This window comes from Hippoglossus hippoglossus, chromosome 20, assembly GCF_009819705.1.
Source record: "Hippoglossus hippoglossus isolate fHipHip1 chromosome 20, fHipHip1.pri, whole genome shotgun sequence".
Lineage (NCBI taxonomy): Eukaryota > Metazoa > Chordata > Actinopteri > Pleuronectiformes > Pleuronectidae > Hippoglossus > Hippoglossus hippoglossus.
In genome coordinates this window covers 17,924,472-17,948,824 of record NC_047170.1, presented here as the reverse complement: position 1 = coordinate 17,948,824, position 24,353 = coordinate 17,924,472, and the positions used below count along the sequence as shown (strand labels likewise).

The window sequence follows — 24,353 nt, the reverse complement described above, 5'->3', positions numbered from 1 at the left end:
AGTTGTATTGTAAATATATAATACTGTGGTTAAATGGATTTAAGGCCGCCCTGCGCATCACAGATTAAACAACATTCGCAGTGTTTTTCACCCCCCGTTTTAATCACCAGCCTCTTCAGGTAATACCTGCGTTCAGCACAAACAGACGGAATCAGCCTGCTAACGACTTGCTGTGCTGCGATAATGACTCTCGGGGGGGGGGGGGAAAGTCGAGATTGGCCCATGGGTGTTGGTAGAAGACCGTTCCCCATATCAGTGGTTTGAAGAGAATATCGAACTCTACGCTATTGTACTACTCAAGTGAACACAAACACACTGGGAACTTATTAAATATGCATATCAGCCTGCTTCCCCCCCGTCCCCCGCCCCCATCCCCCAAAATAACCACCAGGCTGAAGAAAAAATCAAACAGATGCAACAAACACTTTATACTGAGAGGAGAGACGGCAGTGACGTGGGGGACTAGTTTCAAGTGAGACACACATTCCGTGGATTGGCTCTTATTATATCTCACTATAAATCATCGACAAGCTCCTCCCTTGTTCTACAGCCACGCGCGGACGTGGCCACGCCTGGACGTGTGAAGTGTAAAACTGTACCTGCGAGACTGCGATGCATTGATTAGTCCCCCTGTCCTAAATTAACAAATTCCCTTGGAATATAACAGGTTCAATTGGCAGGAAAAAAGAAAAAAAAGTTCCTTCATTCAGTATCACTTGCCAGTGCAATGAAGGTGCACATTTACATATCAAAGGGCGCTGCACCATGTCTAGAATTTCAAGTGCGTTCTGTTGTGATGTTGAAGAGCAGCAGCACTGACATGAGAGGAACTCGGTCTGTCCTCCTTACAAATTCTACAGTTGATACACTTCCCTGTTGTGTCCACGGCAACCTATAAAATGTGCATCACAACCGAAGCCGTAATGAGACACTTCAAAGGGGGAATTGAACATGCACATGTGTCTGCGACGCGTTTAAGGATAACATATGTGTGCATATACGGGGGGGGAGTTACGCTTCCAGCGCTGGTTCTGTGTAACTAGGCCACCTTCAGTGACGGGGGAGAAAAACGAGAAATGTTCCATGCAGTCTGAGAATGAATGACCGTTTCTCCCTTCCAGGAAATTTCCCCTATGGCCCCCAGATCGGATTTGATCCTCAAGTCAAGTGTTGACACATTAGCACGTCTTCTCATTAACTGGGAGTTTCTCATTACCCCCTCCTGGCCTCATTTCATTCCTATTTAACAACACATATCCCGGACACACTTGGGCCGTCCTGCATCTCAGACATATTGAAAAGGCAGCCAGGCAATCCACAGCTCTGTTTTGTTTTTGTTTTTTGCATCCCCAAAACGGAGTATGTGAATTAATCGGAGGGATTTGCAGGACGTTTAATCATGTGGTGGTCCACGCAGCGTTCCACCGGTGTCAGGGCGGCCGCTCCCTCCTCCATCTGCTGGGAAAATGAGCTCCAATTTGTTCCTGCGATGTCATCTCTTTTCTCTGCTGTAAATTAATGATCACCTGTTTAACACATCCTTTCAGTCCTGATGAAATACTGTAGCCTGAACAAGACTGGATAAATAAATCAAAGGAGCTAAGTAAATATTATAATGAGCGGCCGTGTAGTGATGAATTAATGTAGGAATTCACCTGACAAAGGTCTGGAGACCCTCAAAATGTGGACGATCATTTCACACAGATGCTTGTCCGGCCCTCTGGTGGCCACTTTGGAGGAGCTCAAGAAAGAAGAGTCTGTCCTGGGTTTGCTGAGAAGTCAACATACATTATGCTCTTCATGGTTTTTGTGATGTTTTCTTGTGTGGAATTAAATTGAAAAATCAAATCCTGGATCCGCACCAAAGTTCTTCCTTAGGTCATGCTCCACCCCGGCTGAGTAGTTTTTATGTAATACTTCAAACAAACAAACAAACAAACAAACGCAGACAACGACATCATATCCTCTTGGAGGCAATTACATACCCACCAATTAAATTAATTATCTTAAGATAACCAGCGTGTTTAAGAAAATTGACCCATTTGCAGCTTTTTACAATCCCCAGTTCACTTGAATCAAGCGTTTCTCTGTTTTGCGAGCTAGCTCTTGTCGTAGCCATGTAAGCTAGTTTCCATAAACAGAATTTAGTCTGTTTTATGTCGAACTAAGTTGAATAACAACCTGAATCACCAGATTGGTGTTTGCAGTGGAAACAGCTCGTTGTGTAGCTGGTTTCCATCTGGACGTCTTGATTCAATTTTGACCACATCTGTTATTTTATTTTAATTAATATATATGTCATAGCAAATTAGGTAAAACGAGATGATACCTTTTGCTTCGTGGGCCTGTGATCAATCATTTTAAATAAGTCAGCTGTGTGAAAGCTAAAAATATTTTCAAACTTATTAATTTTAATGTTGCCGAATCTGCCTGCACCTCAACATTATTTATCAAGCCCAATTATTTCAAATAAAGGCATTTGCTTTTCTCACACATAATTATTTGTCAGCTGGAACTCCAGCACTCCTGCTTTTCTTGCTGAGGGGCACTTATGTCAAAGCTGTGTTGTGCTGTGTGTGGAAACAGCGGCACCCTCCTCAAGCCTTCAGATAGCTGAGGACGACATGGAAATTAGACAGTTATAGAGGGTGAGAGTTTGGGCCTTGTTCCTAATTGTGGTGATGCAGCATGTTGAGATGGAGAGCAGGGCTTCGCCTCATCCCCGGTGAGACTCATAGCTAATGAAGCTTGGTGTACACCTCCTGCTGTCCGCCTCCCCGCCATCGCCTTCCCTCCTCCTTCTCCACCTGTGCGTGTGCTCCAGCTGAGCCATGCACGGCTGTCTATACGTACTAATCTGAGCATGGTGTGATGCAGCCTGCAGCACAAGCGGGCCTGCTATCAGGACATTTATTTACCTTACTCACTTTCCACAGTGGTTTCGCGAGAATGTCCTTGATTGATGCCTTTATTGGAGTCTCTAAAACGTTTGCGACACAAAATATATTGGATTTCTTTTGATGCCGAGTTCCAGCACTTCACAGGAAGCAGCAGGGAGTTCGGAAAACCTGAAATAATGACTGCCGTGCGTTTTTCAGCCACTTTGTAGGTGTCGCTTGGCGGGAAGAGTTTAGGTTTTTAATGTAGGGATCATCAATTTGAATGGCACCGAGAAAGAAGTCAGTATCTGTACCGGAGCCTCGGTCTTCTCCCAGTGTTGTCACTTCTTGGGAGACATTGAAAGGGACAGAGTGTGTTTCCTGTTGAAGGATCTTATATCTGTGCTTGGCCAGTTGCATCTGGCGCACTGTAATCAAACCAATCACGGTGGTTGATGGTCAGTGATTGGTTTCAGATTGGCTCGCCTTCACACAGCACTCCTTTTTTCCTTTTTTCTTTTAACGGACACCTGCTGCTGCGGAGAGACTGTGAAACCATGGCGATGGATGAGAGACAGAGGGCTCGAGAAGCATCTGCTATCCCCGTGAAATCATGACTGCACCGTCTCTGATCATTTCTAGTAGTTGGACTCTAATTATACCGCTAATTCATGTGCATTTAATTTGAACAGATGATTGGTCGTATTTATCTTGCAGCACAAAAAAACGCCTTTTCTCTCTCTCTCATCTCACATTCGCCGTCTCTTTTTGCACGAGCTCATTTCACAGCGCCGTCACCAGCTGTTTTCACTTTGTGTCTTTTGGAACAACATGCCAGGGAGGCTCGAGTCCTGGGGCAGAAAGATAGCATTGCTGCCGTAGTGCTAACATGTTAGTCAATTTGAAATACACCGAAAGGAATGTCTCTCATGTGACTCCGGGCCAGTGGAGCATGACCGACTGCGAGCTTGCCAAGTGCGGTTGGTCACACATGAGAGGGCAGGAGACGGGCAGCAGCACGAGCACAGGTGTCACTGCTGTCGGATGTTTATACCTCAGCGCTAGACACGCCGAGGATGCCAATGCCTCCCCTTGCTTTTTGACTAATTGACCCTGAGCTGTTGTCTGAAGAACTCTTGTACGGAGGTGAAGTTCTGCTGAACCACGTAAGCACCGGCTTGACTTTCTCACTGTGTCGGGGTTACAACATTAACCTGGTCAGGACCTACCGGGAGTCTCTCATGCAACAGGCACCGCTCTGCTGTTCACTTCCGTTTACACAACAGTAATCACCGGTGATGTCACATCTCAGGTTGTTCTCCCACGTGTCTGCTCCTCCTCTTTGTTTCTGCTCTTCACTCAGCTGAGAACAATGTGATTTGAAAGCCTTTTTGTGCAAGAACGTAAACATTGGAAATCACCCAAATCCTGGAATTCGTCGGATACGCCGAGGCTGACACCTGATCGCAGTTACTCATCCCTGCAAATGCTAGAATAACAAAAGTGAACCCAGGGCAAACTGCTGTCAACACCGATGCTCTTATTCAGTTACAGTGTTTCCTCAAGAGCTCTTCGCTGGTACGGCATGAGCACTTCAGAGGAAGTGAATTACGGCGGGAGTGCTGACACGTTCTAGGCTGTGACACAATTATGATTTCGAGGAATAAACTGTCGGCGTGAAACAAACTTTAACTGTACTCCTGTCTGTTGTTTCTCTGCAGCCCCTGGACTATGAAAGCAAGAAGGCGTACACCTTTAAAGTAGATGCCACCAATGCTCATCTGGATCCGCGATTCCAGAGCTTTGGGGCCTTCAAAGACACAGCAACCGTGAAGATTAACGTTTTGGATGTGGATGAGCCCCCGGTGTTCAATAAGCCTTCATATGTGATGGATGTGCATGAGGACACACCCGCAGGCACCATCATTGGAGCGGTGACGGCGCAGGATTTAGATGCCAGCAGCAGTCCAGTCAGGTAAAGTTAAACTCTCCTCTCTGAAATAATCACTGCACACACACACACACACACACACACACACACACACACACACACACCTGTTCTAAAAGCATTCAGTCAGGTTTTCTGCGTCTTATACATGAGAAGAATAATCATAAATCTTTTTTGTTGAATGTGAAATTGCTTAGGTTACGTTGGTTTTATTAAACCACAGGAGCAAAGGTTTGATTTTTAACATGAAGTTTATATTCAGCAGAAAACTAAATCTCCTTTCAAAGTTTAAAACAGTTAACATTTTTTTAAAAAGCTTGACGAGGAGCAGAAACACATCAAAATCATCTCTTTTGGCTGGAAAACATATTTCATTCATTTTCAATCTTCAAAGATTCATCGGCGGTTTCAGTGGATTTTTTAAAGTCCGTTCTCATTATGAACTTTCACAGACGAGCCAAACATGAAAATCCCAGTAAAATCATTTAATTATTTTTGGTATATCTTCCACTAAAACTTTATACCAACTATCCCAACTGGGTTTTAAATGTCTGATTGTGTTGTGGGCTTGTTGCCGCTTAAATCCTGTCCGGTTCACAGGGATCAGCATAGAAATGAAAGAGACAAACTGCAGGTCTGTGTGATCCAAAGTTGGTCAAACCAAGTTTATTTAAGCAGGGGTTATGTAAATCATTTTCCTATAATCCACAGTGGCTAATAAAAACTTCTGGAAAATGAAGTAGGCCTGGAACTGAGTGCACATCTTCATCTCGAGGGGCTTTACCATTCAACCAAATCTCCCTCGTTACTCCCGTGAGGACAAAAGAGCTTAAGAGCAAAGCACTGCGATAATGAAACCAGTGATTGAAAGTTCGAGAACTCTAATCCATTCATCAACGTCTCCAGTCTCCATTCATCAATGTCATCGTGGCTTTAATCTGGAGAGTATTGCCAGTTTTACTCATCAGCTCGAGGACTAATCAATCTATGTAGAACATTTGACATTGTCATGTAGAATCCTGCTGGCGTCATGTCTTTGCAGGTCGGGAGCTGTTGGTGACGTCGCGCATCAGAGAATATTACCGACGTTATTAGTGGTCCTGTATTTGCATATCTGCACCTGATGTATTCACGGTGAAAATGAAAAATCTGCATGAGAGTGCAGATGTTATCTGGCTTCAGTTTGACAATGACTGATACAAACTGTATTAAACCTGCATTTCAAATTCATTCACACTGTAGTTTAGCTGCAGCTGATGTAACTTATGTTCACTTTCCATGTGACATGTTTTTTTTATTCACGTACCTTTTACTATTTCAGCCGATGTCCTTAAAACAGCAACTTTATAAAGTTTAAAAACTTCCAGTCACCTCTTAACCACTCATGTTTATATGTATTTTTAATCAATTTCTGCATCCTATCTTAAATTTGACACATTCTTTTAATTATTTTAACAAATGGTTGGTTGTCTTGTATTTGGCTTCAGTCTTAGAAGCTTTTTTAAGATTTATTTTCTACATTGTGTTCTAATACACAGTCTTTTATTGGGATGATAATTATATATTCTTTAGTTCCTCTTCTTCTTTAGATTAGGAACTACACAGCGCTGTGCTCAGGGGCTGTGGTGTTGTCATAGTGTTGTTGATCTTGTCATAGTTCTGTTGTCCAGTTTTCTTGTTGTTGATTGAAATAGACTAAATTAAGAACAGGAAGCTCTCCGCATGCTTTTGTTTTCCCCAATGTCCTTAATTTTGCCCACCACAAACCTTTTTGGCTCATTGAAACCATATCGTTTCGTAGAGATACGATCTAAATAGAGCGTGACAGCTGATAAGAAGTGGAAGCAGCGGTATAGATTTGTAGCCACACAGAAGCAAAGGAGGTAAACGTTAAGGGAAACACTCTTTCTCTACTTCTTAATTTTTATATTGCACATGAAATGCAGTGGTTCGCCTCACATCAAGAAGGTTCTCGGTTTGAATCCCGGCTTGGCTGGGGGGTCTTTGGGTGTTCTCTTGCTCCAGCTCCCCTGCCTTGATGTATAACACACATGTTTAACAACAGACTATCACACTGGGCTGCTCCTCCGGTCTGTAGTTGGTATTTATCCAGTGAGACATTCAAACATCATTACTTCACATTATAGATCTGACACGCTTTGATCAACACCTGATTTATACTCAGGCCGAGTCATTTCCAATCTCTGTGTGTTACCGTGCACGTTACATCACAAATACACACAAACACACACACACATGCATGCTATCCTGACATAAAACCTGAGATAACAATAGACTGTCTTTCCAAAAAGACAGAGGAAGTGCATTAAAAAATGAATGAGGAGCCTTTTGTTTTTAAAATCTATTAGCGGCTGTTGCTCGGGCAGATTGCTTTGTGCTAATGGTTCCTCGAAGATGCATTGCCGGAGAAGCAACGCAAATGGCAGAGATATACCTGTTGCACGCAGTTGTTTCATTATGAATATTTTATTCCGGAGACAACAAAAGAATGGAAAAAGGCAGATATTTGTTCAACAAAAAGCTTATGCCCTCCACTCTGCGGATCCCCACTTTGTCTCCGGCACTTTAAATATTCATCAATATCACAGCTGACATTGTTCATTTGTGTGCCTTCAGAGAGCAGCCGTGCATTCTTCACTCCAGAACAATAGACCCAATGACCCATCATGCATAGGGAATTATGCTTTTAGACTTTAGACTCTACTGATTCTGCTATTTAGCGGTATAGTGCCGAGTTATCTCCGGGGAGACAAAAGGGCATCATGAATACTGCATTGTTGGACGTTTCTAAAGAGCTTCCCCCGAGTTTGAATGAGTTTTAAACACTGCACTTTTGGCCTCTGTCTAAAAATGGTAATATCACAAATCACGAGAAGAAGAAGCAAAAAAAAACAACCCCTGAAGAGCCACAATGTCCCGGGGCTGTAAAGGCTCAGCGGCAGAACCTTAAACTCTAAAAAAATCAATAACTGTGGCAAAGAAACTCACATGTGTCGTCTCTGTCTCTTCAATGAACTCGTGCATTGTGCGTTTTGGTCACTGGACTGAATTAACATCAATGTAGTCCAAAGCAGGAGATAACACTAATTGATATGTGTGCAGCCTTTAGCCCTGAGCCTATAGATGTGTGATGTCTCTCTCACAGCTGCTGGTGAGCACTGTTCTCTCTCATGGAAACTTGAACTAGTGCAGTGTCCTTTGTGAACCTGATTGTAATGTTCAGTTCTCTTGTGCTGTGCTGATGCTCCCGAGCTGCTGCAGAATTATTCTTTGTCATTAGTGAGTCGACCTCAAACACTTGTACAGCACAGAGTCACTTTGTATTGTCTGTGTGCAGAGTGAGGTTAGAATACTTTGTGTTCATCCTACCTGGTTTATCTGCACCGAAGTCAATGTTTTTATAAAATGAATCAGAATTTTGTGTGGTTTATATATTTTTCAAACATTGCATTCAGCTATTTCCCGGTCTGATTAACAACCGGTACAATCTTCAAACTTTTCCAAATAAAAGCTTTGTAGTCCTGCTCGGTATGAAGCATCACAGCAACAAACAAACGCTGAGCTTTTACTTTGAAGACAACTTGCTGTAGAGGAAGTGATATCATCACCGGCAAACAACAAAAACAACAAATTATCAAAATGACGTGGCGTTGATTTGCCGACCACTGCTGCAGTTTATCCGAGGAAATTTATTCAACTATTTATATTGAAGGTATCGAGTGTGAAGCCGATAAAAGAACTGGTCTGTTAGATATTTATTCCACACACAGACACACATGCAGACATTTGTGGAATTACTAGGTAGATAAAAATCCTTTGACATTTAGCTCGAGAGCAGAATGAGCCGCTGGGGTTTGTTGTCTTGTTAGAGGGAAATTTCAAAAACATTCCCACACACTCACTGTTTGTGACTCAGCCTTTAATATTCCGGTTAAGAGGCCGGGCCACACTGACTGTGAACGTGTACATCAGTAGCAGCTTCACTCCAATAACAACAAAAAAAAAGCGAGAGTTGTGCCCCGAGGAAAAATTGCAAGCCATTGATCTCTTGAACTCTTGATGGGGAGTTTGGCTGCAGTGTTTATCAAAGAGACTCACACTAAACTATTTTGACTCGATCATGTTCGCTTCAAGGCTGCACGCTGCACGGCGTTAAAGAGCGGACGTGGACAAATCTGAATTGAAACAGAAAATTTGACGGAACGAAAGCTGGTAAAGTATTTCTCCTGAAGTGGGGTCTGGACGTACGTGAGGCCTCTTCCTCTTAATGCCCGAGTCCGTTCCAGTGTTCAAAAACAAGCGTGATAAATATTAACCAGAAATAGCCCTTTTTAAGATCAAATGTGAAAGAACAAGAAATGGCAGAATGGAGTCTGTTCTTGATTTGAAAGGCTCGCGCCTCAGGCCCATGAGAAATTAAGTATTTTCCAGAAGCAAGGCACTAAACCCGCAACCCCTGACCTTCCCTGTGAACCTCTATAAAAGACAACAACGTCTTCCTTTCTCCTCCGGGAGCGCCACCGATGATGTCAACAAAATTATTAATGAAAAATCGCCCTTTTAAGTTCAAATAGCATGCCGTGATGAATGGCGCTGTCAGTGGCACGCCGCTTGGTTTCAGATCTCTTTTGTGTCTCAGTTTGCATTCAGAGCCACTGTGGGCAAGACCAGAGACGCATTTCACAGAGAAGGACGTCTCACCCTCTGTTCTCAGACACCAAGCCGAGCATCTCAAGCCTTTGGTTCTTCGTCGGGGCCGCGAGAGATTGATATGGTTTCAAAAGTGCCTAAAATTCATTTATGCTCCCAAGAAAAAGCGTTTGCTCAGCATCGCCAAAGTACATGTGCCCCATTACTAGATTGGAATGTATATGCGATCCTCAGCACATTTTCTGGAAATGACCATTCAGAATGAGTAATGAAGGCTGTGCCAACATTATATTACATCTAATTCATGAGCTCAGGGGGGGTGGGGGGGGGGTGGGGGGGAATCCCGGTGGTTAAATTCCCCGGTTTACGTTGGATATGAATGCCGTTAAACAAACAGATTCTTCTCCCCAGGTATTCCATCGACTGGAAGAGCGACATGGACAGCTACTTTGACATCGATCCAGTGGAGGGGACGATTTCCACCAATGAGCAGCTTGACAGAGAGAGCATCGCCCAGCACAACATCTCCATCGTGGCCACCAAACTTAGTGAGTATGACATCGGGATTGATCGTGATTCATGCAGGTGTCACTGTCCTTCCCCGGCCATAATCTGTGTGAAGGATTTAACACACTTTTACTCAAGTCAATACTCAATCCCATTTTTCTGGAAAGGTTTTATAGGCGACTATAAACCATGATGACTCCCCCGGAGGAATGTATCTCCGGGACATTTTCTCCTCGAGCACACTCGCCCAACTCTGTTTTCATTTTTAACTGCCTTTTCTCAACACGTTTGATGACATTGGCATTGGGAGGGAGCTCCCCTTGCCAGAGTCAACTTTTACTTACACTGCAGTAAAAACGGGAACCTTTCAGAGTTTTTACAGCCGGCAGATGCAGCCGCGTCGCAGCGTGTCGTGCGCCCGCCACGGAGAAGAGCGAGCTAATGTGGAGCCGTGGCTTTAAGACATGTCATCAAGCTAATTATGTTTTTATGAAGGAAGTGGAGCAAATTTCCGGATAAATAAGCAAATCCATCGTCATCAAGTCATCAAATCTGCTAAGAACCGTCAAAGTCATTATCCCAGAGGCAGGCTGGTGCTCAATCAAAATTACCCACGCTGTATATTCATTAGGATCGACTGTGAAATATAGCCCGTTAAAACTCGAGTCATTGTCGCCTTGGAAACTGATGTTACTCACTTCCCCTCAAGGTCATGGCAGTGACATGCTAATTTTGTTTTCTATGTGTCTGTGTGTGTGTGTGTGTGTGTGTGTGTGTGTGTGTGTGTGTGCGTGTTGTTTCTTTGTGTGCCTCATGTGTACAAGTGTCAAAGAATGTGAGGAGGAGACAAACTGAAAGGAAGAAGGAGGCGGTTTTACAAGGGCATTACATGTTCAGCCGATCATACGTGACGCAGGAAGCAGCGTTGCCCTCGCACACACCTACACCTACGCCTCACCGCATTCTTATCGCCTTTCTTTCCAAAGTCAGCCTCTCAACCAACCTTTTCTGCTTCTCCCCACGACAGAAAAGAGAAAGAAAATCCCATCCATAGACAGTGTTTAAAAAAAGTAATGGTTGCACTGGTGCAGATAAAGCCCGACTCCAGGGTTTGAGTCGCAACTACTCAGTTCAAATCTGTTCCTGACCTTGAGTGAGATTTGGCAGAACTTTGTGTTCCGAGTATTGGATTGTTGTTATGGCTCCTCTGTGATGCATTCTGTTATCGTCGCTGTCTGTTATTCGGGTTTTGAACCATGAAGAACATCAATAAATGCTAAAACAAAGATGCCCGTACAAATAATGCATTGTTTGAATGAAGAGAGGTCACGCACACACACGCACGCACGCACACACACACACGCACACACACACAGAAAATGCTGTTTCTTTCCCACCGTCGTCTGGAGCAGCCCCAGTTGGCAGCGGTTTTCAATACACAACAAATTATTGCAGACCTCAGTATTTGACCTGTCTCTGCATCTGCCGTTTGTCCTTGATGCTTTTTTCTCTCTTAACATTTATCCTCCCACACCTTTTTATTCCCCCGTCACAAAGACCCAGAAGGAAACATCCAACAATACGAGATGTCTGATGACATTTTCCCTTGAATGAACGCCGCCTCTTCCCCCCCCCCCGCGCCGTGATTAGCACAACACCTGAGTTGGAGCCTCTTCACCGACACAAAGCCTGGGAGATTTGTGCGGTCATCGCTAGACACCGCAGTCATGCAGCAAAATGAGAGCAGTGTGTGCTGCTCTCCTGGGACACGGTACACAGCAGAAGGCTTGTTAAATAAGAGCCGGGGCGAGATTAACGCTCCCGCTTTTTTTGGCATTTAAACCCACCGGTGGGTTAGAAAGAGGAAGATCTATTTAATGCAATAATAACCTTGGCAGGAGGCGATGAGGAAGCACACTTTCCATCTATTCGCAGCAACTGAATTTAATTTCACACTTAACATTTACGTTGGGAGTTTTTTATTTCTTACTTAGTGCGACCGCAGTTGCATTTTCAACAGATTATCATCCACAAGGAATCTGTCTAATCTCTGTTTTGCAGCAGACTTTATAGTCGAGTAAGGTTTTTTAATTAAAAATCATCTTAATCAAAAGAAATGTATATCCAGCATTAAAGCAGAATAAGGCAGAGAACTTTATGGCTGAACAGCTCAAGCGAGCAATGCAGGATTCTGCTTTTAGTGAAATAAACAGAGCATGTGTTACCGGGCTGAGATGCTCACGCTCACCAGATCTGAATATAACCACGAGGCCATTGCTCCATCTAGTGGGCTGACACATATATCACCCATGATGCACTGGGAGTCAGGCAACAGTTGATCGTGACGAGACGAGGAGGAGATGACGAATGTTTCGTTTCCAGGACTTCTGGACTTTTTTTTCAACAGATTTCATTAATGTGGACGATTTGAAGTGGCTGCAGGTTTTTTTTTTTAAAGGCCAAAGACTTCAGGACCTCGCTGACAGAAAATATCTGTTTTTCCGCTGGCGAAGCATCAGTGTTAGTAGTTCAGTCTGTGCAAAGCAGCAAATCCCATGCTCAGTGTCATTTTTTACCTCTGAGAGAAGATTGCCTGCTCCATCAAGGTCAGAGACAGGTTACTAACTGAGCTGTGGCTGCGTCTCCAATCCCCTTGAGACGACTCCAAAGATCCCCCCCCGCCCCCCGCCTCCCCTCCACTGCATTCTATTCAAACAGCCAAGTACACACAAACCTTCGCACCCACGCACCCGTGCACTCACACAAATAAGTGCACATAAAGCCCCCATGCTGCAGAGAAAAGCCTATTCCCGCATCGAATCCATAAAGTTTACCTTTACTCGGGCTTCCCACATAAAAAGAACATTTCCCCACTGTGCCCCTGCAGTGAGGAAACACTGTAAAAAATAACCCTGGATTCAAGCTAGTCCCTCTCAAGGGGGCCTTTACGCTATAATTAATATGGGCTGCACATCTTATGGCTAAAACCCATAACAGAAGCAGAGAAAAAACAAAAACTTAAAAAGAAATGATTCTCTCCGTGGAGCCATATTCCATAACGTGGGGGGGGGGGGGCTGCTTTATTAGTAGGCAACACATGGGATGCATTTATGTTTGTTTTTATTTAATTCTCCTTTTCATCATTAATCGAAAAGCGTCGTAAAAAACAGCAGAGTCCGGGTGCGGTTTACACAGCGACAGGATCCAGGTCTAGTGTTTGACCAGAGCGTCTCACAGGCGGCTGAAGGACTCTCTGACTGGACACCAGGGCGTGAGGGCCGCTTTGACCACTCCGTGATAACCCTTTATACTTTGGCTCATGAGGTGTTAGTACTTAAGAAACAAGCATTCCTGAAACTCTGTCCTGTCCAAACATGTAAATATGTGATGAACTGAATCTGTTTTGTCTGTGTGTCCCTTCCAGATAGCCCCGTGCTGACCAGTCGAGTGGCCGTCACCGTCCACGTCTTGGACATCAACGAGTTCCCGCCTGAACTCTCCAGTCCTTACGAGACCTTCGTGTGTGAAAATGCTAAAATGGGACAGGTAACGTTTGCATTTTACACGTGTTGATTTGTTCATCGAGTTGACGGCCCGTGGATCCGAGTGTTGTTTGTCCTCTCGTGGAGCTGATATGGCTTCAAGGTGCCTGTTGAAAACCACGGGAAGGTGTTAAATTGAATCTGAGAGGTGTTGATTCATGTAAACGCTGGCAAAGAGCCTTTGTTTACACCTGGGCAGGAAACAGCTGATTCTTTGGAGTGAGGAGATAAAAAGTCAGGGATGTTTTTCTGCTCTGTGAACCTCCACATCACGGATGTAAACACATACTATTAGTTTTGATATTGACGCCTCACAGAGGGTCGGTTTTCATCGTTTTAACACAAGGTCGCTTGAATAAAACCTTTTTGTTTTTCAAGGGTTTTTTGCTGAGAACCGTTCAGCTCGCTACGAATCTAAATCTCCCACTGATTGTGTCATATAGTTGGATTCTGCAGGAGAGGCAATCACACAGCGCAGCGGCACTTTGCATATCAGCGACCTGGAGCACATTTCCGATGATGTATTCGAGATGCGGCGGAGAATTTGCCCGTGTGCATTGTAAACCACCTGTGCCTGTAAATTAGCCCATTAACTAGCATCTATATGCACTTAGCGTTGCGAGGGAGCAGCTCCTTTGGCAGTCAATCAAGTCGCTGTTGAATCTTCATCACACGCGGCGTGTTCTTCGCCCGTGACGGCGGCGCCCTCCGTCTGGAGGCGTCACTGTCTTCCTGTGAATTTGCCGTATTTCCGGCCGTCAAGGTCGACTCTTAGAAGAGAGGGGAAGAGGCTAATTTGATGCTGAAGGACAAAGACAAATTTTCTATCGATGAGCTGCTGAAGGCTTGAATCCACTCGGCTGTTTTACCTGCTTCTATTCTCCACGTGTAGAAAAATACACATTGTTAACTCATTTAGAAAAATACAACAATTACACAAAGACAAAGGCAGAATCAGTGACAGACAACAACCACCTGACATCGAGATCAGCTGTAACTATCACACAATATGTGTCTCGTGTTTATAAGTCACCGCCTTCCCTCCTCCATCCTCTGTCCTATTTCCTACTCCCTCACTCTAATCTCCGGCTTTTTATCTCCTCTCTCCTCTCTTGCCCTCCGGTGCTGAGTGTACACTTTCCTGCAGTGTTTCCACAGCGTGATGCCTCCAGGTGTTGTGCACAGCTGGTGGATGTTGAAGAATTGCAGATCCTCTCTTGTAAAAAAAACTCCTTCACCTTTCTCCCTTAATGGTTATCTGCACTGTCGCTGCAGAAAAAACACACAAACCACCGGGTTTCTGAGGCTCTGGCTGCGGCACACGCTCCCAGGAAACAAATATGTATCCATGAACATAAGATGCAACTGACTGTTGTTGTGGAAATATGTGGAAAGAGTGTGGGACTAACTTTTACTGAGCAACAGCGCCCTCTGCAGTGACACACGGAGATTACCCATGATCCTCTGCTTCCTGAAGCAGAAGAGCTGCAGCTGTAACAAATCCAACAAACTCTGTTTATAATTCTTCATGTTTTAACCGTTTCCTGCTGAATATTGGATATAAACTCTGTGTTTTGAATAACTTTTAAGTCTTTTTAACTGTTCTATAACAAAAAAGCTGCGGTGGCAAAGACATACAGTAGAATATTTCCTTTCTTTATAATTTATTTTACTTTATTTTCTGTACTTAGCGGCCCGGCAGGTCAACTGGTCAAGTGTGAAATGAGAAAAAAGTGTCCACAAAGAAAACAGCACTAAGGACCAGCAGTGCTATCATGTGCTCTTCGCTCTTTAGTGTGTTTCCTTTGCCTTTTCAAAATGCCACATTGGAATGCTAACCAGCTGAATCAGCTTGTTATGCTGGAATAATTGCATTTACATTTAGGCCATTTAGCCGGCGCCCTTATCTAGCTTAACTTACAATGCGGCTGAGAGCAAGAGAGGAAGAAGCTTCAAACCATTTCACGTGCACAATAGCAGGAGATAATAAGCAGCTGCAGCAGGCGCAGCTCCACTTGTGAATGGGAGGAGATGGGAAACACGTTAAGGGGGAGGGAACATCCACATTTCAACATAAAAGATGATTATAATTAATAGAGAAATTAAAAAATACAACAATTCTTGTTGTTTTAAAAGCTGCTTAATGTGTAATGTTTTAGAATATGAGCCAGTGTCATATAAAGAGATTTGATTCACCGGTTCAGTGTTTATTCTAGAATATATTAAACAGGAAATGTATGTTGGTAAACAGGGTTATGATGACTGAGACACTGCAGTTTTATTGGATGCAACTTAACTGCTCTTCCGCTGGGACACACAGCAAACATGCAATTTTGATATATGGGCTGCGGTAAAGTCCGACGGGCTTTAGTTTATTTATTTCTAACAGAATTGATTTACTAAAAAAAACAGGTTTGACAGATTACATGGAAGCGTAATTGTTGCTCTAGATTTATTCATCACAAAGCTAATTTCGTTGCAGGAAATCAATGGTGTGAAGTGCACATCTGCCGCGGGGAGAACAACAAACACTCATCTCACCTGGTGTCACGTTCACTCCTCTTCAGGGAATTTTATTCAAATACAGAGAGGTGAGCGAGGCACGGAGCAACATCGTCGGGTTAATGGAACAGGGCGGGAGGGCTGAGTAGTTGCCCCCTTGTACGTGGGGGATCCGGAGGGCCGGGCAGGGGGGGGATCAGGTCTGCAGGAGGTCAAGCCGAGCGAGAGGTGAAGAGCAGACGGGCGGCACAGCTGGGCAGGAGAGGCAGATCCAGAAAAAGCTCAAAGAACCTTTGGGGAAAAAGAAGAAAGTATAAAAGGCCGTCAGCAGTCTGGTGCAGAGGCGGCTGAATCAGCAGTCTGCGCCGAGCACAGGGAAGTTGGTGTGAAGTCGGCCGGGTGTTGTTTCAATAAACCCATTTTCACACACAGATCCAGTTTGTTGTCGGATTAATCAAATCTCGTCTCTTTCTTCTGTTGTTGTGGGTCGTTCTGCGGCTTAGAGCAGACGTCAAATAGAAACAACTGTTTTTCTGTTCTCAACTCCCGAACAAGCTCCATCAGCTTGAGATGAATTTAATCCATCACACTGGGAGTCGAGTTCATCCAGAGATTTCAACAAGTTATCAATCAAGTGACTGTATCCAGAGATACAGAGAGAGAAGAGTTCACGGCCTCGTTTCCACACCGACAGCTCTGACATGCAGTCGGGTCAGGACTAGTTTATAACTCATGGTCTGTGTTGAAACTATTTCACATTTTCTTCAGGAACAAACTGACCTGCAGCAATGTTATTGTACGTTAATGCAAAACCTACTTAAAACAAAATGTTCTCACTAGAGGAAGAGGTTTCACGTCTGCTTCTAACGTAGAGACAGGACCACAAGTGTGACAAGGGCCAATTTAAAATCTAATTTTTGTCTCATTCTTATTTCAACAGGTGATTCAAACCTTTGGTGCAAAAGACCAGGACCTCCCGCCGTCTGGACAACATTTCTCCTTCAAATCGCCAAAGGAAGATTTCAAAAGCAACAAGAATTTCACCATCCGAGACTTTGGAAGTAAGTTTTCTCTCAATCTGACGACAGCTGAGGTGGAGAATCAGTGAAGAGTGACACAGTAAAGTAGAGAGTTGAAGATTCCGCCTGTGACAGTTCATGTAGCTTCATGGCTTAAACAATTGAAACAATATGACTGTCAGCATTCAAAATCTGAACTTGCACGCTGGTGGAGCCGTGCATGCTGGGAATACAAACTTTGTAGCTGTTGGAGCTGATTCAAAAGGTCCAGGGCGAGAGGAATATGGTCCAAAAAACACGTTTTCCACGATATGTTCACAAATACCAATGCGTAATCTACAAATGTTATTAATCAGGTAATTATTCCTCATCATAAGATGTAAAATGATAAGTGATGTCATGAAGAAGTCGGAAAATTTGTTTAATGTGTGACTACGATGTGTGTTTTAAAATAATTTATCATAAAATTGAAGTATCACTATATAAAAAGTTAGTTTCTTGCTAATAATCATTATATATATGTAAAAATTGTTCACCATCTATCAGCCGACAGTAACGATCATCAACAGCTTGTTACCTGAGCAACAAGAGTGGCATGTTTCAGCTTCACTTCCAAAAATATCTCTGACACATGCAGCGGTTTTTATGGTTTTTATGGAACTCTGCGGTGTGCACCAGCCAAACCCTTTGAAGTCTAACCAGGGAGATGGGTAATGAAAAGTGAGACGTGGCGGGATGAGGCCTGGGAAACGAATGCGTTCGCCGTCCCTGACAGGCCGCGGCCCGACCCTCTGATCCACTTTTACCTCTTGGACACAGTGTCTTGCGGTTCCCTGACTGCCGGGGGGGCACTGCGAGTACATTCTGCAGATACAGAGCGAGATGTGATCGGCAGGGACAGGAAATACAAACTCCACGGGCACTTGCGGACAGGTTCGGCAAGAGAGGGAGCGGGAAGCACAAGCAAAAAGAAAAATCGCAGTTGTGCACAACATGCAAGGTGTACTAAAACGCCTGACCTCCTGTCAGGAGAATGTGCCAGGTTTCGTCAGTGGAACAAACTCGGCTTGACAGGGGTCAGACAGTCTCACTGTAGCCGGCAGAACCCGGCAGGTTCAACCTGACACGTTCCCTCTCTCTCTCGTATGCATTGTCGACCTCTATTCCACTCGCCATCCACTCACCTTAGGCTGTCTCCCCAACTTCTTCCCTTTGTGTGTGTGTGTGTGTGTGTGTTTATCTATTATCCGTCATTGCTAAACTGCTGTTTCTCCGGAGCGATGCCGCCTGCACGAGCAGATAGCGGAATAACAACATAAGTAGTTCTCACCGCGCACGCAGATGGAAAAGGCTTTGCAGTGTTTCAGAGAATAATGTTCTGCGTGTGATTCGGCTCTATCAGCGTTTGAAATAAGTGGTGTAAAAGTGGCGAGAGCTTTGATAAGCCGAGGCTTTGATATGTTGCAGCTCCTCATCTCATTCAGAGAAGCACGTCTCGTATCAAACATAAAGAGTCATCAGACATTTTAAAAGTTTTATCTTTTTCTCGTACTTGGACCTACGGACTTGTAATGTAGCTCGGGGGATTTTCCGACTGATGTGAGGTGATGCAGGGCGGAGAAGTTTCTGTTGCTTTGGTCCGATCACCCTCTAACCTGCACAGATCAAGGGATAAGCGCTTGCCGCAGCACTTTAGGCCTCTGCTCACAAATCTGCAAGATTCGTTTAATCTAACACTGCATTCGTTTCTAAGAAAAACCTTCTCCCCCTTCTCCTTCCTCCAGATAACACGGCTGGAATCGTAACGAAGCGGAACGGCTTTAGACGGCGTTTACAGGAGATCTATTTCCTTCCCGTGCTGATTGAAGATAATGGCTACCCACCCAAGAGCAGCACAGGCACCCTGACCATCCGCGTGTGTGGGTGCGAATCTGATGGATCCCTGTTGACCTGCAGCGCAGAGGCCATCTTCCTGCCCGTGGGTCTCAGCACCGGCGCTCTGATTGCCATCCTTCTTTGTATCATCATCCTGTTAGGTGAGACCTGTCGCCTCCTGGCTTGTAAACATCCTCCGTTTAGTACCACAGCACACAGAGAACCCTATAGCTCCCGAATTAAAATAATATATTTTAATTTCCAGGACTGTATTGTGCATTCTCCTCTTTTTCAAAAGTATTCAAAGTTCAGTGAAGCTCAACTCAGGACGCAGAACTCAGACGATAAGTTGTTGCTGTGTCGACAACTTCACTTGTCAATTCTACAGAGCTCTGCACCTGTTGATTAATATTGAAGGTATCATGTGTCCAAATCGCACAATATTTGACAGTGCACTTCCTCGGGCCAGTAACAATACACATGCCAAGTGTCAGGCTGATAAAATGATCGGAGCCACATACAAACAGAGCTTTCTGGAATAAGAAGATTAGTCCTCGGTGCAGCTTTTAAAATGTTGATTAGCTTTAAAATGTGAAATTTAAAATTTATTGTAAAATCATTGAGCTCAATTCCCCCCAAAAAGCTGTTAGTATTTAAATTGCAGATGTATTTTCATTTAGTCATGCTTCAAATGTGTTGCCCTTTCTGGCAGAACCTGAATCCACACCTACTGAGCTCAGTAGCCGTGTTGGCTGGCATCTCCCTGGGAGTGTCCACAATTAATTACTGAGCCCATATGATTTTGGTCATTCAGTGAGACATTTGAAATTTGAGGGAGGGTCGCTTGGCTCCATAAACTAAATCCAATTTTTCTGCCCTGTGGCGGCTTCCCAGGCATTTACTGTGCATTTCCCACAAGGTCATAGTTGTAAAACTCCTCTTTAATTCCCCGCCATTAATGTCCAAGCTCATCTGCATAGCGGGGAAGAAGTAAATGTAGGTTTATGGCATAATTTTCCAAATTATGAATGTGGGATGGTCGGTTGTTAAAGAAGTTCTCATTTTACAGTGGAAGTCAAGGGTGGCCGTGACCTTTGAATTGAGCTGTAATTACTTTGCTCTGTGTCGCTAATATATGGCTTAAAAAGACTCATCCATGCAATTGCGACTGTGCTTCAGCATTAATCCTCTTTCCGTTCACATTCATGTGAAATATCAGCTTCTGTTCCATTGTGTTTCACGAGAGGGAACAGAAAGGCACACAGTCTGTGTCTGTGTTTTCACTTCAAGGGATGTTTTCAAAGCACCCAAGGGTTGAGGCTGCGGCGCCAAACCGACACGCTGTCCCCGGGAAGGGAAGCGGCCCCCGAGAACCAGGACTCACACGGAGAACATTTGCATAGAGCCACTTAGTTCCTGTGCAGGATTTGTCAGGATGACCCAGTTGTCGTCGTTCTCCTGTGCGCACACAAACGACGAGGTAAATTAAACAGAGCGTCGCAGAGACTTTCATCTGCTCGGCGTGTTCCTTTCATACTGATGTGGCCTGGGTGCTGACGAGCTGCGTTCAGCCACTGTGACCTCCAGTCGGTGCTGGTGAAGTCTGCGTGGAAGCCACTGGGGGGAGCTGGCACACTACCCCTACACAGGTAGATACAATCAGAGTGAAGGATGGAGTGACGGAAAGAAGGGAGGATGAAAGTACCTGCTCAAGAGTTATTTTTCTGCGTCTGAATGTATTTATTGGACTCTTTCATTTGAATGACTCTAGTTTTATCCCGGCCATTGCTCTTCCTCCTCCGTGTAACCGTATATTAAAAACCCAGAGGGGAAAAACACATATTTTACAGCATTTCTCACCGAGGAGACAGGGAGAGAGGCGCAGGGGAGATAGACGGAGGGAGACAGATTGCACTGACAGGAGAAAGGGAGAGGAGGGGAATTTATTGTTACATTATGTGTTGGAAATCACACAGTGGAGCTGCGGTGCCCAAAAATATGCAGAACCTCACGCAACCCCTGAAGGGCTGCGTGCTAAAGCAGTAAACTGTTGCTTTGGGTATATTCTCAGTGGTAAGAATTCACCCCCCAGCGGTGGTTACAGCTCCTGTGTGCTGTGTGTGTGTGTGTGTGTGTGTGTGTGTGTGTGTGTGTGTGTGTGTGTGTGTGTGTGTGTGTGTGTTTGTGTGTGTGTGTGTGTGTGTGTATTGCTGCCACTGCACATTATTTGCATTGTGCCATCAAAGCAATTAAACCTACTGTTTATTTTTCTATTTCAGGTATCTAGGTTGCAAACTGCAGAACTATTGTTTCAACAGACTTTATTTGACTGTGTCTATCAGGCCTATATCACTGAGTTAATGTGATGTAATCTAGATGTGGAAACAGGACTCGGACCTTGTATCAACATCCGTCCTGAGTGTTCAGATCAGCGCTGAACACACAACCCTCATCCTGAACGCGTCTCAGTATCAGACCACATCAGGTCGTGGTCAAGAGGACGCACGAGCCCTGACAGTGTCTCTATGTGAGGCTGTAGGCACAGATACAGTTGTTGCTTTGAGCTAATTGCTAACACCAGCGTGCTAACTTACTTACCAACAACCACATTGAAAATGTAAACATGCTGATATTCAACACGTTCACCATCTTCGTTAACGTTTGCTAATTGGGTTTTAACAAGGTGCAGCTGAGGCTGATGGGAATGTGATTGGTTTATGTCGTTGTACGCTAAAGTACTGCAAACGTAATTTATTCTGACCCAATGATTAAATGTTGAGGGATGACCAGAGTGTTTACACATCAGCCTGAGGGAGGCGTGAACATCTGTACAGAGTTTCAGGGCAATCAGTCCAACACGTGATAAGACGTTTCACACATAAACCACAAGTGGCAAACTTTGCTCCAAAGGCTAAAATCATCTGAAATCGAACAAAATCTCGTTCTAACCTAAAAATCTCGACGTCTTCTGAGCTTCAATTCACCACAACGTCTTCCCTCCTCACAGGTTGTGTCTGCAGTGACTTTCAACAGTGGATCTATCTCTTAATTCTCTCGATTTGTTCCCCCAGTGATCGTGGTCCTCTACGTGGGCCTGAGGCGGCAGAAGAAAAAGGAAACTCTCATGTCATCCAAAGAGGACATCCGCGATAACGTCATCCACTATGACGACGAAGGAGGCGGCGAGGAGGACACGCACGCCTTCGACATGGGAACGCTTCGCAATCCCAAGGTCGTCAAAGAGAACCTGTTCCGCAGGGACGTCAAACCCGAGCTGAAGCGAGATCCCCGGCCGCCCGTCTCTCAGGACAGCGCCGACATCCGAGATTTCATCAACCAGCGTCTGACGGAGCACGACATGGACAACTCGGCTCCCCCGTACGACTCCCTGGCCACGTACGCTTACGAGGGCGGCGGCTCGGTGGCCGAGTCGCTCAGCTCCATCGAGTCCCTCGCCGTGGACCTCGAGGAGGACTACGATTACCTCAACGACTGGGGGCCCCGCTTCAAGACATTGGCGGGGATATTTGGGGAACAGTCAGAAACTCAGTCGGACTCAACAACCACAGAGAACACTCACTGATGCTATCCACAGACTTTAAGAGCAAATATGTAACGACGGTTCTTTTGGTTAAACACACGCACACACACACACACACACACACACACACACACACACACACACACAGAGGTTTCAGCATTGTTTTCCTCCCATGTTATCTGTTTTCATATTTTTTCCAGCTCACTGTTTTCTGTTTTTATTTAACATGCTCAGTCCCAAAATTGTAAAAAAAAAACAAAAAAAAACGAGGGAACGACGCAGACGAGCAAAACAAACGTTCCATCATCTCTCTCTCTCTCGAACGCTGTTTCTTGTCTTACACCTGGTTTCCTCTTCGGGGGGGGGGGGGGGGAAACGCATACACACGGAAATGTTGTCATTTCCTACAACATCCTTATAAGTGCCTCAATATAATTGTCCTTTCACTTGCTATTTCATGCCACATATCCAGTGTTGCTCCTTAGAAACCCCCCATAGGTTATGAAGCTGATTGATTCAGCAGACAGTTCTGTGCTGTGACTGGCCCGGGCATTACCAATACCAATGTCAACCCCATGGGGGGGCGGGGGGGGCGATGAAGTGGCCTGAGTTTGGCCAAAGATGTTTTGAATGTTATTTATTGTTCTATTTATATATTGGCCGATTGAGTTTGATTCGATTTTTTTTTTTTTGTGTGTGTGTATTTATCTATTTATCTCTCAGTCATCAATCTGTATTTTTTATTTTTGGAGACACTCGAGTAATTTTGTAATTAATCAAGGCCCACATGAAAATGTATGTTTCTGTTATAGGTGGGTCATGTGAATAGACTTGTACTAGAGATGTAAAAAGACTAATTAGGGCTAAATACTGCAGTTCAGTCGTGTAATAAAACACTGTTTTCTTAAATAAACCACACTTGGACAAAATGCGGGTTCTGGATTCACATGATTCACATTATGGCTGCGTCCCAGTTCAGAGGCCAGACTTTGACGATTCCAGTTGTCTCACCAGCTCGTCTCATCGTTACTGTTGCATCGTTAACTGTCTGCAGCTCTAGCATGTTAGCTTCGTCACCTGTGCACAATAAACCCTGAGATACGTTGGTCTGAGAAGATTCCACCTGTGGGATCCTTGGAATGGAAGAAAAGCATTTGTCAACTCCCTGAGTTTGGACACTTCCCCCCCCCCCCCTTGTTTTCAGCCCTGCCCGTTTAATTGTCGGTTTGTTTGTTTGTATTTAAACAAGATTATACAAAAGTACCGGGGGGCGATTTCCACAACACATCAGGGGAAGATGCAGTATGAGTCAAGGAAGAATTCATTAAAATTTGGTGCAGATGTGGGTCAAGAGATGTGATGTTTTTCTACATATTCATATTTACCAGGGAATAAATTCATGATTCTTGATAAAAACTGAATAAAATCCGGCGTATTTAGAGGATTGATGTTTATACGTTTGTGAAATTTGGTGCAGCCTTTGGCCTTGGCAGAGTTAAGCCCTCTACTGAGTGTGATTATCATCTTCTTCAAAGTTGTACTGCTTTAATTTGGGTCATACAGCTCCAGACCTACAAAAGTTAATAGGTAGACGAAGTAGAATTCATATAAAACTATCTCCCATCGAATCACACACTGTTTACCTCACTTTCTTCCAACCAAATCCCACCAAGTGCTCGGAGCGACCGGCCTGACGGGGAGAGGATCCTCAGCAAATCAACAAATAAAAGGCTCGGAGAGAAAGTGTTTCCAGATTCTGCCAAAATTGTTTCTGCAAAGTCACACTGAGGCTCCGGTAAGGAACCAGAATGTGCCCAATTTCCACAGTCGTTGAATAGAGTGGCTGAAACCTCTCTGGCCACGGTCTGC

The 24,353-nt window shown here is 44.5% G+C and overlaps 1 protein-coding gene across 1 annotated transcript in view; it reads left to right on the top strand.

Annotated features, from left to right (window-relative positions):
- Window positions 1-23,413, top strand: part of LOC117754039 (cadherin-12-like) — an 86,649-nt gene extending 63,236 nt beyond the window's left edge. The window contains exons 7-12 of the mRNA XM_034572676.1: window positions 4,601-4,854; window positions 9,910-10,046; window positions 13,430-13,551; window positions 16,990-17,110; window positions 18,853-19,104; window positions 22,015-23,413. Of these exons, the coding sequence (XP_034428567.1) occupies window positions 4,601-4,854; window positions 9,910-10,046; window positions 13,430-13,551; window positions 16,990-17,110; window positions 18,853-19,104; window positions 22,015-22,526 (1,398 nt within the window). The 3' untranslated portion in view covers window positions 22,527-23,413. The remainder of the gene's footprint in view (window positions 1-4,600; window positions 4,855-9,909; window positions 10,047-13,429; window positions 13,552-16,989; window positions 17,111-18,852; window positions 19,105-22,014) is intronic.
- The last annotated feature ends 940 nt before the right edge of the window (window positions 23,414-24,353 follow it).